This window comes from Nipponia nippon, unplaced genomic scaffold (genome assembly GCF_047370975.1).
Source record: "Nipponia nippon isolate SJK-2023a ecotype South Korea unplaced genomic scaffold, ASM4737097v1 scaffold_2, whole genome shotgun sequence".
NCBI lineage: Eukaryota > Metazoa > Chordata > Aves > Pelecaniformes > Threskiornithidae > Nipponia > Nipponia nippon.
The window spans coordinates 112,017,598-112,032,417 of record NW_028262336.1 but is presented as its reverse complement, the minus strand read 5'-3'; the positions used below and the strand labels follow the sequence as shown (position 1 = coordinate 112,032,417).

General features: G+C 46.9%; 1 protein-coding gene across 1 annotated transcript; it reads right to left on the bottom strand.

The window, feature by feature from the left end:
- Positions 1-9,158: 9,158 nt before the first annotated feature.
- Positions 9,159-14,526, bottom strand: LOC104023045 (gap junction beta-6 protein). Its single transcript, XM_087757127.1, has 2 exons — positions 14,310-14,526; positions 9,159-11,918 (listed from the first exon to the last, which is right to left on the bottom strand). The coding sequence occupies exon 2, from the start codon at positions 11,894-11,896 to the stop codon at positions 11,219-11,221; it is 678 nt and encodes a 225-aa protein (XP_087613253.1). The 5' UTR covers positions 11,897-11,918; positions 14,310-14,526; the 3' UTR covers positions 9,159-11,218.
- Between the last annotated feature and the right edge of the window lie 294 nt (positions 14,527-14,820).

The following is a 14,820-nucleotide window of genomic DNA, read 5'->3' as shown; positions in this document are numbered from 1 at the left end:
ACCTCTGACGGCCGCCCCCGTAGGCACCGGGCGCCCGTCCCTCCCTCCCTCCCTCCCCTGGCCCGCCTCCCATGGCGGGCAGGGCCGCCGGCTGCACAGGCAGCTCCTTCCGAGGGGCTGCGGGCAGGGCTGGTTTCCTCGTCTCCTCAGCCGGGAAGCTCCGAGGGGAGCGGCCGCGGCGTTTGCCCTTCCCTCCCTGGCTTTTAAAACGTTGTCACTGTGCAGGTAACCCATCCTCCTTCGCCAGCCAGGGTGGGATCTCCTGAGAAATACACAGCGTCCTCCTCCGAGAGGATAAAAGCCTCCCCGCCGGGGCCTCCGCCCGCCCCGCAGGGCTCCGCTCCAAGGCAGCCGCCACCTACACGCCCCCCTCCGCCCCCGCCTCCTTCTCCCCCTCAGAAACGGCGGTCCCGGCCGCCCGGGGGGCGCTCGGTAGCCGGGGCACGGCTGCCGGCACCGGCTGCCGCACCTTGACGGCCGCGGAGAGGGGCCGTCGCCCGGCGCGGGGCCGCCGTAAGGAAAACGCGTGTCCGGCCCCGGATCTCCCGGGCTCCCTCGCACTCTCACACTCACCCTCAGACACACGCTCACACTCACACGCTCACACTCACTCGCACACTCGCGCTCACACACGCTCACTCCCGGGGCGGAGCAGCGCCGACCAGTGGCGCCCCTCGCGCGCCGGCCGTTGGCGGTCTGGTAGCGGCTGGCCGGAGCCGGCTGGCTTCGGCGGGGAGCTCCTGTGCGGTTTCCTCACTGCCTGTAAACCTTAAAGGAGAGAATCCCGCTTTCACCCATGAGGTGTTCGATATATCTTAAAGCAAAACCAAAAAGTTCTTCACCGAAAAAAGGGGTTTTTATCCTGAGAGGAGGTAAACTTTGCTGCTGCTGCCTGCGTGTCCTGTACGAAGAACCCCGAAGGGCTGCCAGCCCCGCCAGCCGGGGTGCTTCACAAGACAGCTCCTTTGGTTTTCAGAGTGAAGGCAGCATTGCATCAACTCCTTGCAGTATTTCAAGACACTTGTCAAATTTTATAAATGACAAGCCTGGGTCTTCAAAGTTTGAGAGCCGATACCTGGGACTGAGCCTATGTTAGGAAAAGAAGGCACTACGGATAATTTTTTTGAAAAGTTGTTTTCCCCACAGACTCTCCTCATTCAAGATTAGCTGTCAAGCTGTTGTGCACAGACCATTTGAAAAAACAGATCGGTTGCAACTATTTTCAAAATGATGATTTAAAGGTGGCTCTTGATATTTTCAGCATCAGTACTCAATAGCATTGCTATCATCTATATTTTGGTTAGGCTTTTCTGTGTTCTTTAGTGTTGCCCTGAGAAAGGAAAACATTAGACAGAATGACTTGAACTAGCATGACAATGCGACGACTCTTAACTCATAACGTATGAGTTTCTGTTGATAGCTACTCTACAGTCAGAGAGCTGAAAACTTAACCACACCAGGTCATTCCCAAGGCTCTCTGCTGCTCTATTTAGTAAAAATACCATGCAAGAAAAATTTTGAGATGCTTTGAGGAGCTGTGTGTAGCAGAGGACTGGTGACAAACTGAAACAGACCATCCCCATGTTGTTGTATCCTTGCAACGCTTGGTTGCGCCCTATAAATCTTCAGCTGAAAACACCAAGGAGGAAGATCTCTGTTGACCTAAGCACTTGTGGTGGCACAAGGACAAATGACTTTATTCTGAGATGGGTGATATATCTGAAACACAGCGCTGCTATGATTGTAAGTGTAGTAGTACCGCAGTGTGGGTCCTGAAGCAGTGGGGCATGAGGGGCCGTGTTAGGGTACGGGAGGGAATCCCAGCAGCCCCAGTAACTCCGGACATTATAACTTCCTTCATGCAGTGAAGTCCCTCGGCTCATCAGGTCAACTGAAGGAGGTTTGGTTTTAGGGAGAGGTAGAGAGAGATCTCTCACTTTCAACCATCTGTCCAAAAGGTTTAATAGCATGAAGCACTGGGTGTTTCCATGATGGCTTTTTCAGTCTCTGGAAGGTTTCAGGTGGTATGTTCCACCATCTGTACAAACTGGCCTTGACACCTTTTTGTAAGAAAAATATTCTTACTCAGGAGAGCAGTGAGGTTCTAGAGCAGCCTTTCAGTACTGCCACAGAAGGTTTTAAGACAGAATTCAATACATTTCGAATGGGGATAATCTGATGCAGTGCCTGCCTACCATGGGGCTACATCCATCAGCTAACAATTTCCTTTCCAAGAGTTCCCTTCTGGGTTCTTACAAGAAGAGGTTTGGGCTGTCAACAAAACCCTCTGGGGCATTTGTAGAAAATGAGACAGGCAAGGATGCAAATTCCCTGGAGGAAATTGAAGGGAGCAGCTTTAAAAATAAAGGACCAATTATGTACTGGTGAAAGCCCAAGCATGAAAGTGTGTTGAGGAGGTATGGAGGACTATTTGTTAGTCGCATAGTAGAACAGGAGGATCTGAAGCCAAATAAGGGGGAAATAGAAAAAGTAGGACTTGTCTCCCTGAGGAATTTATTCAGAAGGAAAATACGCCCATATTTAAACAATGGTGTTAAAAAGTCTCTCTGCATGTGGACTTTCTGACAGAGGGATTCCCATGAAAGAGCCATCCTGCTAGCTTCCTCGCTGTCACTCATCTTTAAAGGCACACAGCACTGCCAGTGGTCAATTTAATTTACTATGTTTAAAGGGTTCTCTCCATTGTCATTGACACTAGACAGCAACAGAAAACTTAAGGCGACATTTAAATTTTTACATTAAAATGCATATTTACATAAATTTCAGCCTTCCTTTAATTATCTTCTTTAGTACCACTTTGTCTTCCATCCAAGCCTCCACACAGATGACAACCCCTGCTCCACACGTAGACAGACCTTTATCAGTGTATGATTTGGCTGGTGCAGAAACAAAGTGAATTCAAGAAGTGTGTGGACAGAACAGTCAGGCAGGTATTTTCAAGATCAGAAGAATCAGGTTTGCATGGCAAGGTAAAAAGAAAGAAGATCAAAAATAGACACCAAGCTTTATGAAATGATAAAAAGATCTCGTAAGTTAAGGAGAGATCTCTTGATCATAGCCTGAACCTGAGCTGCTGCTCAACAAGAAAAACGGACCTTTTTCAGATCAGTATTGATCCAAAACAGTGTTTTACCCCATGTTATTTCTAATTCAAGCATCTATTTTGAAGGACAGAAGAGGATCACTCTTACTATAACTGCACCCAAACACAGTCTAGCGGATGGACACCTAAACTGCGGTACATGTCGTTAGTCGTAAACAAGCCACGCCAAGGTGGTAGATGGCTCGGCAGTGGTGATTGATAGCAGCTCTGTCCACACAGTCAGCCTAAAAAAAAGAGCTACAGATGCCTTCAGTTCAGCTTGTAGTGGTACTGCATGGTATGTCAATAAAAAGAATTACCCTTGCCGTGCCGCTGCGCTACAGAAGATGGCACCAAAGATATTTAAATGCTGAGAAAGGGTACTGCTACCTCAGGAGGCACAGTTTGAAGCAAGGAGGATTAAAATCTTTTCTTCTCTAGTTGTTTTCTACATGGATGAATCGACAGACTTTAGAACTAATTAACTGATAAATAAAATGGTAATAAAAGGACTGAAGTAGTAGTTTAATCTGTATTATATAGTAATTATTATTATTTTCCCAATCAGTGATTAGCGTTCTGTTAGACACTACTGTCAAGCATGTCAGAGAACACAGCATATTAACAAGTAAGAACTCGTGACAGGAAGAATTATTCTTATTTCTAGTTTGTAGGAGGAGTTATTGTGACTTCTAGTTTGTAGGAATGGAGGCACAGGAGGACTTAATGACTCATCCTAGGTTACACGGTTCTGAGAACGGCACTGAGGTCCTAGGCTGACGTTTTACCCACCAGAACAGGCTTCCTCTCTAAAGTCCTTTGGAAACTGTGGGAAGCCTCCTAATACAACAAAAGAACCAGACTGCTCTGGGATAAGTAGCCGCAAGATGCTTTCAGGTCATCTTCACGGAAGCAAAAGCTCCATGTGAGACACAGCAGAGGAAGAACTATAACTGTACGAGCCAGGCATCTGTTAGGAGGAAGAATCAAAAAAGAGAGACACAGGACATGCAGAATTCTAAGAGGAATGATGCTTTTTATCATTCTGTCATGGTGTGATGCTTTTTTTCCCCACACTACTGGCAGAAATATGAAGAAATAAAAATATTTATATTTGAAATACATTCACACCTGCCACAAGCCTGGCAGAAAGCTAACTCAGCTGAAAACAAAACAAAACGCAGAGTTCAAATAGTTCTCTGCTGAGTGAGTGAGTTAAATCAACTCACACAAAGGTTGAGAGGTGGTGTCGGAGCAAGGGAGAAGATGGCCAGTAGGTGAGAAGCAGGGCCAGTAGAGAGCAGGGAAGGGTACAGCAGCAAAACAGGGAAAAGGCAGTAAGACTTTTGCCTTTCTAGTAGCAGTTGCTTATGAAAATACAGCCAGAGGCTGTGGATTGAAATTACAGTGTGTGTAGCAGCAAATGCAACTTAGCATGTTGCCATTCCCTCCGCCCCTTCCGCTCACTCCCTGCAGCTCTTCTTGCCCAACGCCATGGCCTACTGCCCCGCAGTCACGTCAGCATAAAAGTTCATGTGGCCTCCCTGTAAGCCAGATCAAGGAATTGATCCAGCTAAAAACCAATCCAGCCAAGCAAAACATTGGTTTCTTCATCAGCTAAAACAGTCAGCCCGTCCAGTGCTGAGCGCAGCTGTGCAAAAAACCGTGCTGGCACAGGAAAGGTCCTGGAGCAGAGGCATGGTGATGAATGAGGTGAGAGAGAGACACAAACAGGATAAGAATGAGCAGGAAGGGATGACATCAGTGTTAATGCCTTAAACTAGCGCTACCAGTGAACAATTCATAGTGCCAAACCACAACCAAAGCTCCTAAACAAGGATGTTCTTTTACATTGTGTTCAGGATAAGAGCAAACATGGTATGTTTTACCAGGAATACACCTTGCTGACATGCACGATGAATTTGTAAAGGCCTCAGATACTGGCTACCTTCCACAGAAAGGAACAGCAATAGATATCTTGCTTTGAAATAGAAAAACAAGCTCATGTATAGGAAAATTCGTCTACAAAATTCAAACTGATGCACAACGTGATGGTCTGACTTTGAAATGAAAGAAACCAGTAACGCAAAACGGCATGCTATTTCTGTGAGACTTCTGGACACAGACCAGGCTTCAGTGAACTCCACCAGTGTTTGTATACATAGTCAACCGGGCAGCAAAACTGAAAATTGATCTGGGTTTCAGTCTTCCTCCTGTTGGGAGGAATGCCTATTTTGTGAGACACAAATCCAAAGCAGAAGGAGCTTTTTACCCACTGTGGTGAGGAGAAAAAAAAATTCTATCACCAACTTAATTTATATTAATTACAATTCTATTTACTCACAATGCCGCCTCATATGCTTTGTCAGGTGGAATTTATTATAGCGCAAGAATATATCATTACAATTGCTAAAAGCACAAAGGAACCATGCTGACAGATATCATGCTGGATAGACCCTGCACTGACAAGTAGACTTCAATATATATGAAAAAGATTTTGATTCAGCAGCTGAGCTTTGGCTCAGCAAAAGGAATCTGTACAACTGACTCTTTCAGGTGGGGTCCCCTTCCTCACGGATTTTAGAAGTTCCCTCTGCCCTCAAGCAGAGTCCTATACCGAGACCATCCACAACAGATGTTGGGCTGAGTTGCCATTTAACAGTCTTCAGTGATGGAGTCTGTCATCCAACCCAATGCTTAGCCCTCTTCACAGAGAGGTTTTGCGGTGACCAGCCTACATCTCATTGCAACATAAGCCTATTATTTCTTGTCCCGTTGCCAGTGGATGTAAAGAGCAACATCTTCATCTTCTTTGCCACAATCTTTTACGTATTTGAAGAGTGCTGTTGGGTCTTTCCTCAGACTTTTCCAGGCCAACTTTGGTTCAGAACAGGTCTCCATCCTATAGTTCTGCAAGTGCTTAGTGTTTCACAATAGCAGCGTTTAGTCCTTCCTAGCTTCTCAAACTGCTTTTTTTTTTTTTCTCTCTCCTGGTGATAAAGGTCTGATGGAATTCTAAGCCTATCTTCCCATGTATGTGCAGCTCCTCCCAGCTGCATACAGTTTATCCCATTCGGTGGATCCTTACACTCTGACAATGAGTCATTAATAACTATGTTACTGCTATACACAAAAGCTTTTATCATGGCATAGGCAGACATTATTCCTGACAAATCCATGTTGCAATGTCTGAGTTTTCTATCAGATAACTGAGATAATGGTTTAGTCAGTTTGTTCCTCTGTCTCTGTGTGCGCATGTGTGTGGGTAAGTGCATAGATTGTTTTTGTTTATTTGCGCTGGAGAGATTGTGGAAGCTATTTAAACTGTATATTAAACGCTCAGTCCTTGGAAAGGATGCAACACCTAGGGCAGGGACATGACTAACCATAAGCAGACATTACACTAATGATACGATAGGTTTGAAATTTTTACCACACAATAATTATAAAATACTTTTTCTGGCACCTGTTGCAATGATCTTAACAAATAGCACTTGATTAAACTGTTCTGCTCCCTGTGAACATGACACAATTGTCACCTTTGTCTTCCAGTTGGGGAAATTCAGAAACAATGAGATTCAGGGTTAACTCTGTGTACTAGGACTGCTATAGTACTTTCAAATCAAGTGAAATAAGTCTTGTGACAGAAGAAACGTTGATAGTTGGATACCAAACAGATAGCAAGTTTCCCAGTCACCCTATCAAAAGAAAGTGCAGCATTCCTGCTAATGTGTGGATCACTTAGAGGTGTGGAAGGGATTTTTATGTGTTGTCTTAAAGATTGAACCTCAGTAGAAAATGATCTGCAAAACACTTTTAAATGAAATTTCATGATCCCGACTTAAACAGTTTTAAGACTGCTATTGTCTTTCCCAGCCAACAAGCCTGTATTACCATAATTGCCAAGACAACAGAAAAGATACACCTTGCCTAAGCACGTAAGGCTGCCCAGCACAGCTTGTCCACTGAAAAATGCCACCTGCTTCAGTCCAGTGTGACTGCATTCACACACCTGAGGCTGAATTCTGTGGTAGTACCGGGGGACCAACCAGAGCAGGGGCAAGCTATGTTCTCAAAGGTCAAAAGTCGGAGATGTGACTTGTTTCCTCAGATTAAAGTTTAATACATTTCCAAACCTAGGTTATAAACACTTCTTTTTGGTGGCTAGGAAGGCTTAGGGAGAAAATACCCAGGTCAGAGCTGGGCCAAATTTACAGAAGAGAAATATGTTCTGTGAAAGAAAATTACAGTGACAAGCTGGGTTGGTCAGATGGGGAAAAAAGTGTATGTACCTCCTGAACTATCTTGAAGATCATTACCATTAGTCTTAGCTCATTAAGCCTCAGATAGTTACCATTACTCTTGCCTGTCTACAAACAGGTTCAAATGACTGTATAGATAATAAGATGGTGAAAATCCAAAGAAACCTGTAATTAACACCCAGGGTAGTGGCTGTCCTGAATATCAGAACAGGTGACCACAAAATACAGTGCAATTCTTTGAGTGTGATTTTGTTGCCCAGTAAAACACATTAGCCTAAGTTCCCTCCTAAGGGGAGGGAATTATGATTAGGGAAAAAAAAAGAGATTCATTTTCACCAAGTTCAGTTTGTAGGAAAGTACTCTTAGCTGTTGCTTATTCGCTGCAGCACACTTTTTACAAAATAAAGCAACTTTTAACAGTGTTGCTATTCTGAATTGAACCTCCATGGTACAGGAATGCTCTTCTCTGTATGGACCATATCACTTGTCTTTCATATTCTTGCTGTCAGATAGGAAATAACACAGTACATTGGCTCATGGTAACTGTAAAACATCTGAAGGCTTTTTTTAATTTTTGTTTAAGAAAACCTTTAATAAAGGTATGTCTATGTCCAGAAGTCAAAATACAGATTTACATTTCTGATTTCCTTTTAAATCAGTCTTTCTCCCGTGGGAATTAGGTTTTTTTTCCTCTAGCTGGGTCTGTGAGTTCATAGTGAAGTTTCCTTCCCTCCCCGCCCCCCGTCTGACAAACATGTTCGTAGTTTCGGTTTCAAGGTTTTGGGTGAAAGTTTAGCTTCATGAAGTCAATGGTGATTTCTCCTGGTGATTTCAATCACAGTATAATGCTAGACAGTCCCACTCCTACACTTCCCAGTTCTGATTTGACATTATTTGACACTTTATATCCTGGCTACACTGGACACTGGACAGCGAGAAATCATCCTCTTTTACAGTCATGACTTCAGATTTGCTCCTTTGGTTTTCAACACTCTTGCAGCCTTCATTCTGACGAGAGTCTAGGAACCAAGTGCCAAAAATGTAAACACTTCTAGTGTATTATTTCAGGAAAGGACACAGGTAATCCCAACACAGCATTGTATTTTAATCTGTATGAAATCCATTTGTAGGAGGTCAACCATGCAATGTAGCACATGTAGAAGTAGGTGCAATTCCTATGTTCCTATGAAGTACCTGAACTTTTTTTCCCTACAAAGCAGCTATTTAGTCAAATTCAATATACACAGAAACCTCAGACAGTAAATATGCCCCGGCAGAACTATTATCACCCACTGCTGCAGTTCTGGATCAAAGTCCTCTCTCGGCCACTTCCAGACACTTTCCCTATTTCTATCGATCGTTTTTCCCTGTGTGATAATCTGGTTGCCAAACTGCTAGTGGAAGATAACCTCATAGTGTTAGTGCTACCAGTTTTGGTGTGTCTCATTCCAAGTTCCAGTTAAACTCAAAGGCAAAACAAACTCTCTCCCCTATGGAGCTGGTTAAGTTATTGATCATCAGCCTTTTCCAGCTGCAGTTCTGGTAGTACAAGGCTGACTTAGGCAGCACATTTGATTTCTAGTAGGGGTCACGTATGTGACCTTCCACTATCAGCTCATGAAGACTGCAGGGTAACAGGCAATGTAAGCAACTGAAAAAACAACCTGCAGCAGAAGGCTAAAATCCTTACAGTAGCCCTTGGCTATTAAATGCAGTATTGGTGCACACATTTTCCATTATGGTAAACAGATTTTCATTAAACACGTTAGGTAATACACGGCACGTACACGTAATACAGAAAACAGACACCACAAGAGTGCTTTTAATTGTAATTTCAGGAAAAAATAAAAATCCTGTTGTTACAAAAGAAATGTAATACTAGAGCACAGGGAGCGTAGATAGTTTGTTCTCTTCATACTTGTACACGGAACAATGCAGGAACTTTACCAAGCACAAACCTGATATGTGCCAAGCTTTGTTCTTTAGAGTTGAATTAAGGATGTTTTCACAGTCCAAGTTTCCAGTTCAGCTCATTATTAATGACCTTCCATCTTTTTGTTCATGCTTCTGAGGATGGTGGTTTTATGTTTTTCTTGCTCCCCTCTTAGATGATAGATTTCCATCTGCAGTCAAGTTGTAACACTGGATGTAGCTCACAAACAACGGGAGCCTGCTTATGCTCCGCTTCCAGTGCTCAGTGAGGGGTCACGGGTCTTAATTAATGCAGCTTTGTTTACTCCAACGGTGATAAACTTAAGTGTACAGTAAGAGATGGATGCAAATAGAGAAGCTGACATAGCGCTCATTCATTTTGGGGAAAAGCCAGTTATTGAAGCTAAGGAGGAGAAATAGCCAGTTTTCTAGAAGTGGGTTCGCTGGGCAGGCACTCAGGAGATAAACTGTGTTGCTGTATGTGCTGGTGTGGCTGCCCGTGACAGGCATAAAACACGTTTTGAGACTACTTTGGAGAGCCAAGCCCAGACTGACTCACATAGTTCTTCAAGTTAGTGATATACAATTCACAGCTCAGCAACGTGAACTTTAAGAAAAATATCAAGTTCCTTCTCATTTCTGATTAGGTCCCTTTGCTATTTTAGACCTGCAAGCTGTCTGTCATTCCTGCTAGACCTACTGTAAGAAGAAGGGTGATTCAGTCTCACCGTGTGGAATGTCAGAGAGATTGGGAGTGGTTTGATGGACTCACTTGAAAGGTACCTCAGATAGGGAGAAGGTTTTATGGAGAAAAGCTGTGCAGGTTGGATAGGAAAAAGGGACTGATGGAAGGAGCACGGGTAGGTGCAATCTACAGCCTATCATGCTGTAAGTGTTGAAGCACTTATTTTGGATAGCAAACAGAATGAAACAAGGCAATTTTTCTTGGCTTTTACTGAAAAAAAAAAAACAAAAAAACAAAAAAACAACTTTTAGAAGTACACAGCTGAAGGAGGCACACTCAAGTGGTAACAAGTCTCTTCATCAAATATAATCTACTGTACTGAGATTCTTCAGAAAGCGTTGGGGGAGAACAAGAGAAGGAGGCAGACAGTTCCACTGCCCCCACCTTCTCAAAGGTGACAACCCTTTTTTTACCTGACCAAGAGAATGAAACAACAAACTTCATTCCTCCCACTGCTGCAGCCCCCATGAGTGGAGGGAGGCAGCACTGACCTAAGGACATTCACAGGCAGTTCAGACTGGCCACCCCCAACCCTGCAGGAGATGCTCCTCAGTGCGGGTGAGGAGATAAAAAGATAAAAACCACTGCTGGTGCCCAGCAGAGGTGACAGCATGCATTACCATGGAGTACCTGTGTTCCTAGGCCCTTTCCTCGCTCTCCAGAATACTTAAAAGAGAGAATAGGACACCTGCTATAAACACAACCACCTCCTTGCCTTCTTCCCTTTCACAAGCCGTAAATTCCTCCCAAAACCCCTTCATCCCACTTTTGGCCGAAACCCTTTGTTATTGGCTTGCCTCTGAAGATAACACCATGCGTTTGTGACTCCTGGCTCTCCTTTGGGCACTAGAGCCTCCTCTGGGCCCTTCCACTCCCACTTTTTGAAAAGTGACTCTGTCCCAACAACAGGATCCCAGCAGCAGGCATACTTGGAAATGCTGCTGCCAGAAGGCTGCTCTCTCTATTTGTGGATGCAGGAATACTGAATTATGATCTCATGGGCTTTAAAACCTGCCTCAGTGGCAGCTTCCCAGGGAGGCTATCATTTCTAAAACATGAATGAACTTTCATTTTTATCCTTTTCGTCGAGTGTGAAAATATTGCTGATTGATTGTTTTCTGGCACCTAAGAAAGTTTGAGGGAAACAGGGAGCTAGGAAATCCTGAAACTGGGGAATTATTTTAAAGCTGTTGTTTTCCTGGATTCTTTCATGCAAATTTTTATCACCAGGTAACACAACTCAGCCAGATTCAACATCATGCAGATCCCGGACACAGCAAGCATGAATATAGTAAATGTGGTTTTCTCAGTGGGCCGAGACACAAAACAATCCACTGTGTTGGGGCAGGGCCATGCACTGCACTTCACCAGGCGTGGCATCTGGTACCCATCGTACATGTAATAGAACACGTACATGAAGACTGCTTCAAAGACGATCCTGAAGAAGATACTGCTGGTGTACGTCCACCACAGGGGCCCCCGAATGTGAATCTTTTCATTTTTCAGCTCTTCAATATCAATTTTCTCACCATTTCTGAACCGCCTTTTCTTCTCGTGCCTGGTGTAAGCTACATGCATGGCCACCAGCAGCGCGGGTGTAGAAACAAAGATCAGCTGCAGGGCCCAGAGTCTGATGTGAGAGATGGGGAAAAAGTGATCATAGCAAACATTTCTGCACCCAGGCTGAAGTGTGTTGCAGACAAAATCTTGCTGTTCATCTCCCCAGACTCTCTCTGCAGCCACAACCAAGATCATGATACGGAAGATGAACAGGACTGTGAGCCATATCTTCCCAATGCTGGTTGAGTGTTTATTTACGCCTCCTAAAACAGCCTGCAGACTTCCCCAGTCCATCTTCTCTTCTGTGTCCTTTTACCTGCAGGATGACATAATACACCAAACGGTCAGTGTTCAAAGGGTGAAGAATCAAGCTCTAGACCTTCTACGAACAACAGGATTTCCTAGCACTCACTCAAGAGTCACAGGCAAATGCAAGTCACTTTCATTAATGTCACCCATATGTTTATGGATTCAAACAGCTTATTAAACTCTCTCCTTCAACATATTTATGATGAGACAAGCATACCTTGATATATTTATCCACAAGCCTTTGGGTAGGAAATAAGTGACATGTTCAAATACGTTTCCTCTGTGCATCCTCTATGCCCTCCTTCCCTTTCTTGAGATATTTCCCTTTCTGTGGTTGGCTCTTGCCAGTGTATTTCCCAAAGCAATAGAAATTACTATCGCCACACAAGTTAAGGCCACATCTAGACAAAGCAGAGACTTCTCTAGTAGTTTTCTTCGGATTTCTTTGCCAACACCACAGCCCTAGAAGGCTGGGCTGGTGCTTTCTTTGCCTCTGAGGTAAGTTCTACTTGGCCTTCTTCTGCAGAAGCCCTCACAGAAGAAGTCCTCTGGAAGGACCCAGACACCTCCAGCAAGCCTCCAAGGCTTTCTGCTGTAGCTCAGACATGTCCCTTTCTTGGCAGGCCCTTCATCTCAGAAGTACAGCATTTGATTTTGCCAACACTGCTGAGAAGCCTCAAGCTGGCTCTGTCAGGGCTGCATGCATATACAGCACAAACCAACACTGCAGAGCCTGCCCTGCCACATTGATTGCTATCTCATTCAAAAAGGAGACAAGCAGAGCCATAGAGCTGGGAGCAAGAAGCCCTCAGCTAAAGAGTTTATGTTGATTTTCTAGATGCTATCACACCCTGGCAGAATAAACAGGAGGTCAAACTTTAGGGAAGCTCCATTTCGGCTTTTCTCCTTTCCTCCTACTCTTGAAAACTAAAATCCACACTCTTTGCCCCTCTGAAAGTTAAACTAAAAGTTTTGTGGAAGTCAGAATTCAGTCTCAGGGCTCAGCTTTCACTGATCGCAGCCATTTGGAAACTATCACTGCATCGGGACAAAACACTTTGAAACCAGAGCGGGGAACTTGCATAGCTGGTCCATCATCTTTCGAGGCTAGGGCTCAACTTCGCTGTGTGGGAGAGCCACGCTGGCCATGGATGAGAGCTGCGTCTTCTCCTGGTGCAGGCTGTGTGCTGTGGGGAGAGCATGGTACCCTGCAACACCACACTGGTCAAAGCTTTCAAAATCTCTCGTTCTCATGTAACAGAGAAAAAAAATAAAAATTCTCTACCCTGGTGTAGTTACAACACAACTAAAGGACTAACGTGCCCCAACACACACCCTTGGTACAAGGGCCTAGCTTGTACAGACAAGCCTTGAGGCAAGAGGGAGAGGTCAGATTTACTGTGATGAGCAAAGGTGAAATTGGGTAAGGCAAAAAAAAAGCTTTGAGAAGGTGGCTGGAACTCCTTCGATTTCTCATGTTTTGTCTCTGCTGAAAGTGACAGTATTTTATGCAACTTTTTACATTGACCTAAACTCAAGGCTATGATCCCTGCACCTTTCTGCTAAGAATTTCCTCGTGTCTGCTGCACAGTCATTAAAATAAAGTCAATGAAACCTTCACAAGGGGCTGATCAGGACTGATGGAAAGTATTTGAGGCATATATCCCAGTGGGATGAACAGCCTGAGCTCCGAAGTGCAGGCTCACGCTGCCGTTCTGAACCAGTGCTGCAAGTTTGGGGGGAAAAAACATTTCTCGCTGCTCATCTGCCGCTACAGAAACACTGAAATTGGCTGTGGGGACAGAGTGAACCTACCGGGACGCTCACCCTGCCACCCAAGACACCGTTTATTGGAAACCACTTCGCGGTTTCAAGCCGGGCGCCCTGAGGCGGCCCCCAGCCACCGCCCCCCGCTCCGGCGCGGCAGGAGCGCCGGGGCGCACAGGGAGCCCGCAGCCAGCCTTTGGCAGCGGGAAACGCCGCGGCCGATCGCAATCGGCTCCTGTCAGCAGACACCCGTTTGCAAACGCCGGTTTTGGCTCTGAGGCCCGACGGCTCCTCCCGGAACGGCCTAGCGCTGCGGAGCGCCCCAGCCGGCTGCCGCCTCGGCCGGTCCCGGGACCCGCAGCCCCAAGCCAAGCACGGCCGCCTCGCCGCCAGGTCCGCGCCGCAACCCGAGGGACGGGGCTGCGGCGTGACTGCCCCAGCCTCGCAGCGCCCCTCGCCGCCGCCTCCGGCCGCCCCCAGCCCAGCCCCGCCGGGGACGCCCGGCCCGGGCCCCACGCCGGCACGCTGCACCGATCCCGGTACGCTGCACCGATCCCGACCCGCTCGGGGGGCGCGCAGCCTAATCCCGACCCCACCGCTCCAGCAGGCGGGAGCCGCTGCCGACCCTCACCTGGCGCGGCTCGGCTCGGCTCGGCAGGGCGCCCAGGACGCGACCGCCGCGCTGCTCCGCTCCGCTCCCGGCTCCGTCGGTGCCTGCGGAGCGGCCGGTCCCAGCCTCGCCGCCCCGGAGCTTTAAGGTCCCTCCCCGTTCACCTGCCGCCGCTTTTAACCCGCCCCCGCCCGCCTCTGCCCGCGCCCGGCTCCTCCGGCCGTCCGCGGAGGCGGCGGGGAGCCCGGGGAGGGGCGGGGGCGGGGGCGGGGGCCGGGGCCGGGTGTGGGGCGCCCGTCGCCGCCGCGGGGCAGGACCGGGGACGGAGCGGGGGTGCCGCGGCTCCGACAGCCGCCGGTGCCCCCCGCAGGGAGCGCCCCGGGGCTCGTCCGGGACGGCCTTGCCCAGAGCCCTGCCCGGGGACGAGCATCGGGCAGAGTGGGCTCGGCACCCTGCAAGCGCGGCCCTGCGCCCGGACTGATTCCCAAGTGTTAGCAGCAAACGTGTCCCGGAGGGAAATCCAGTCCTGTGG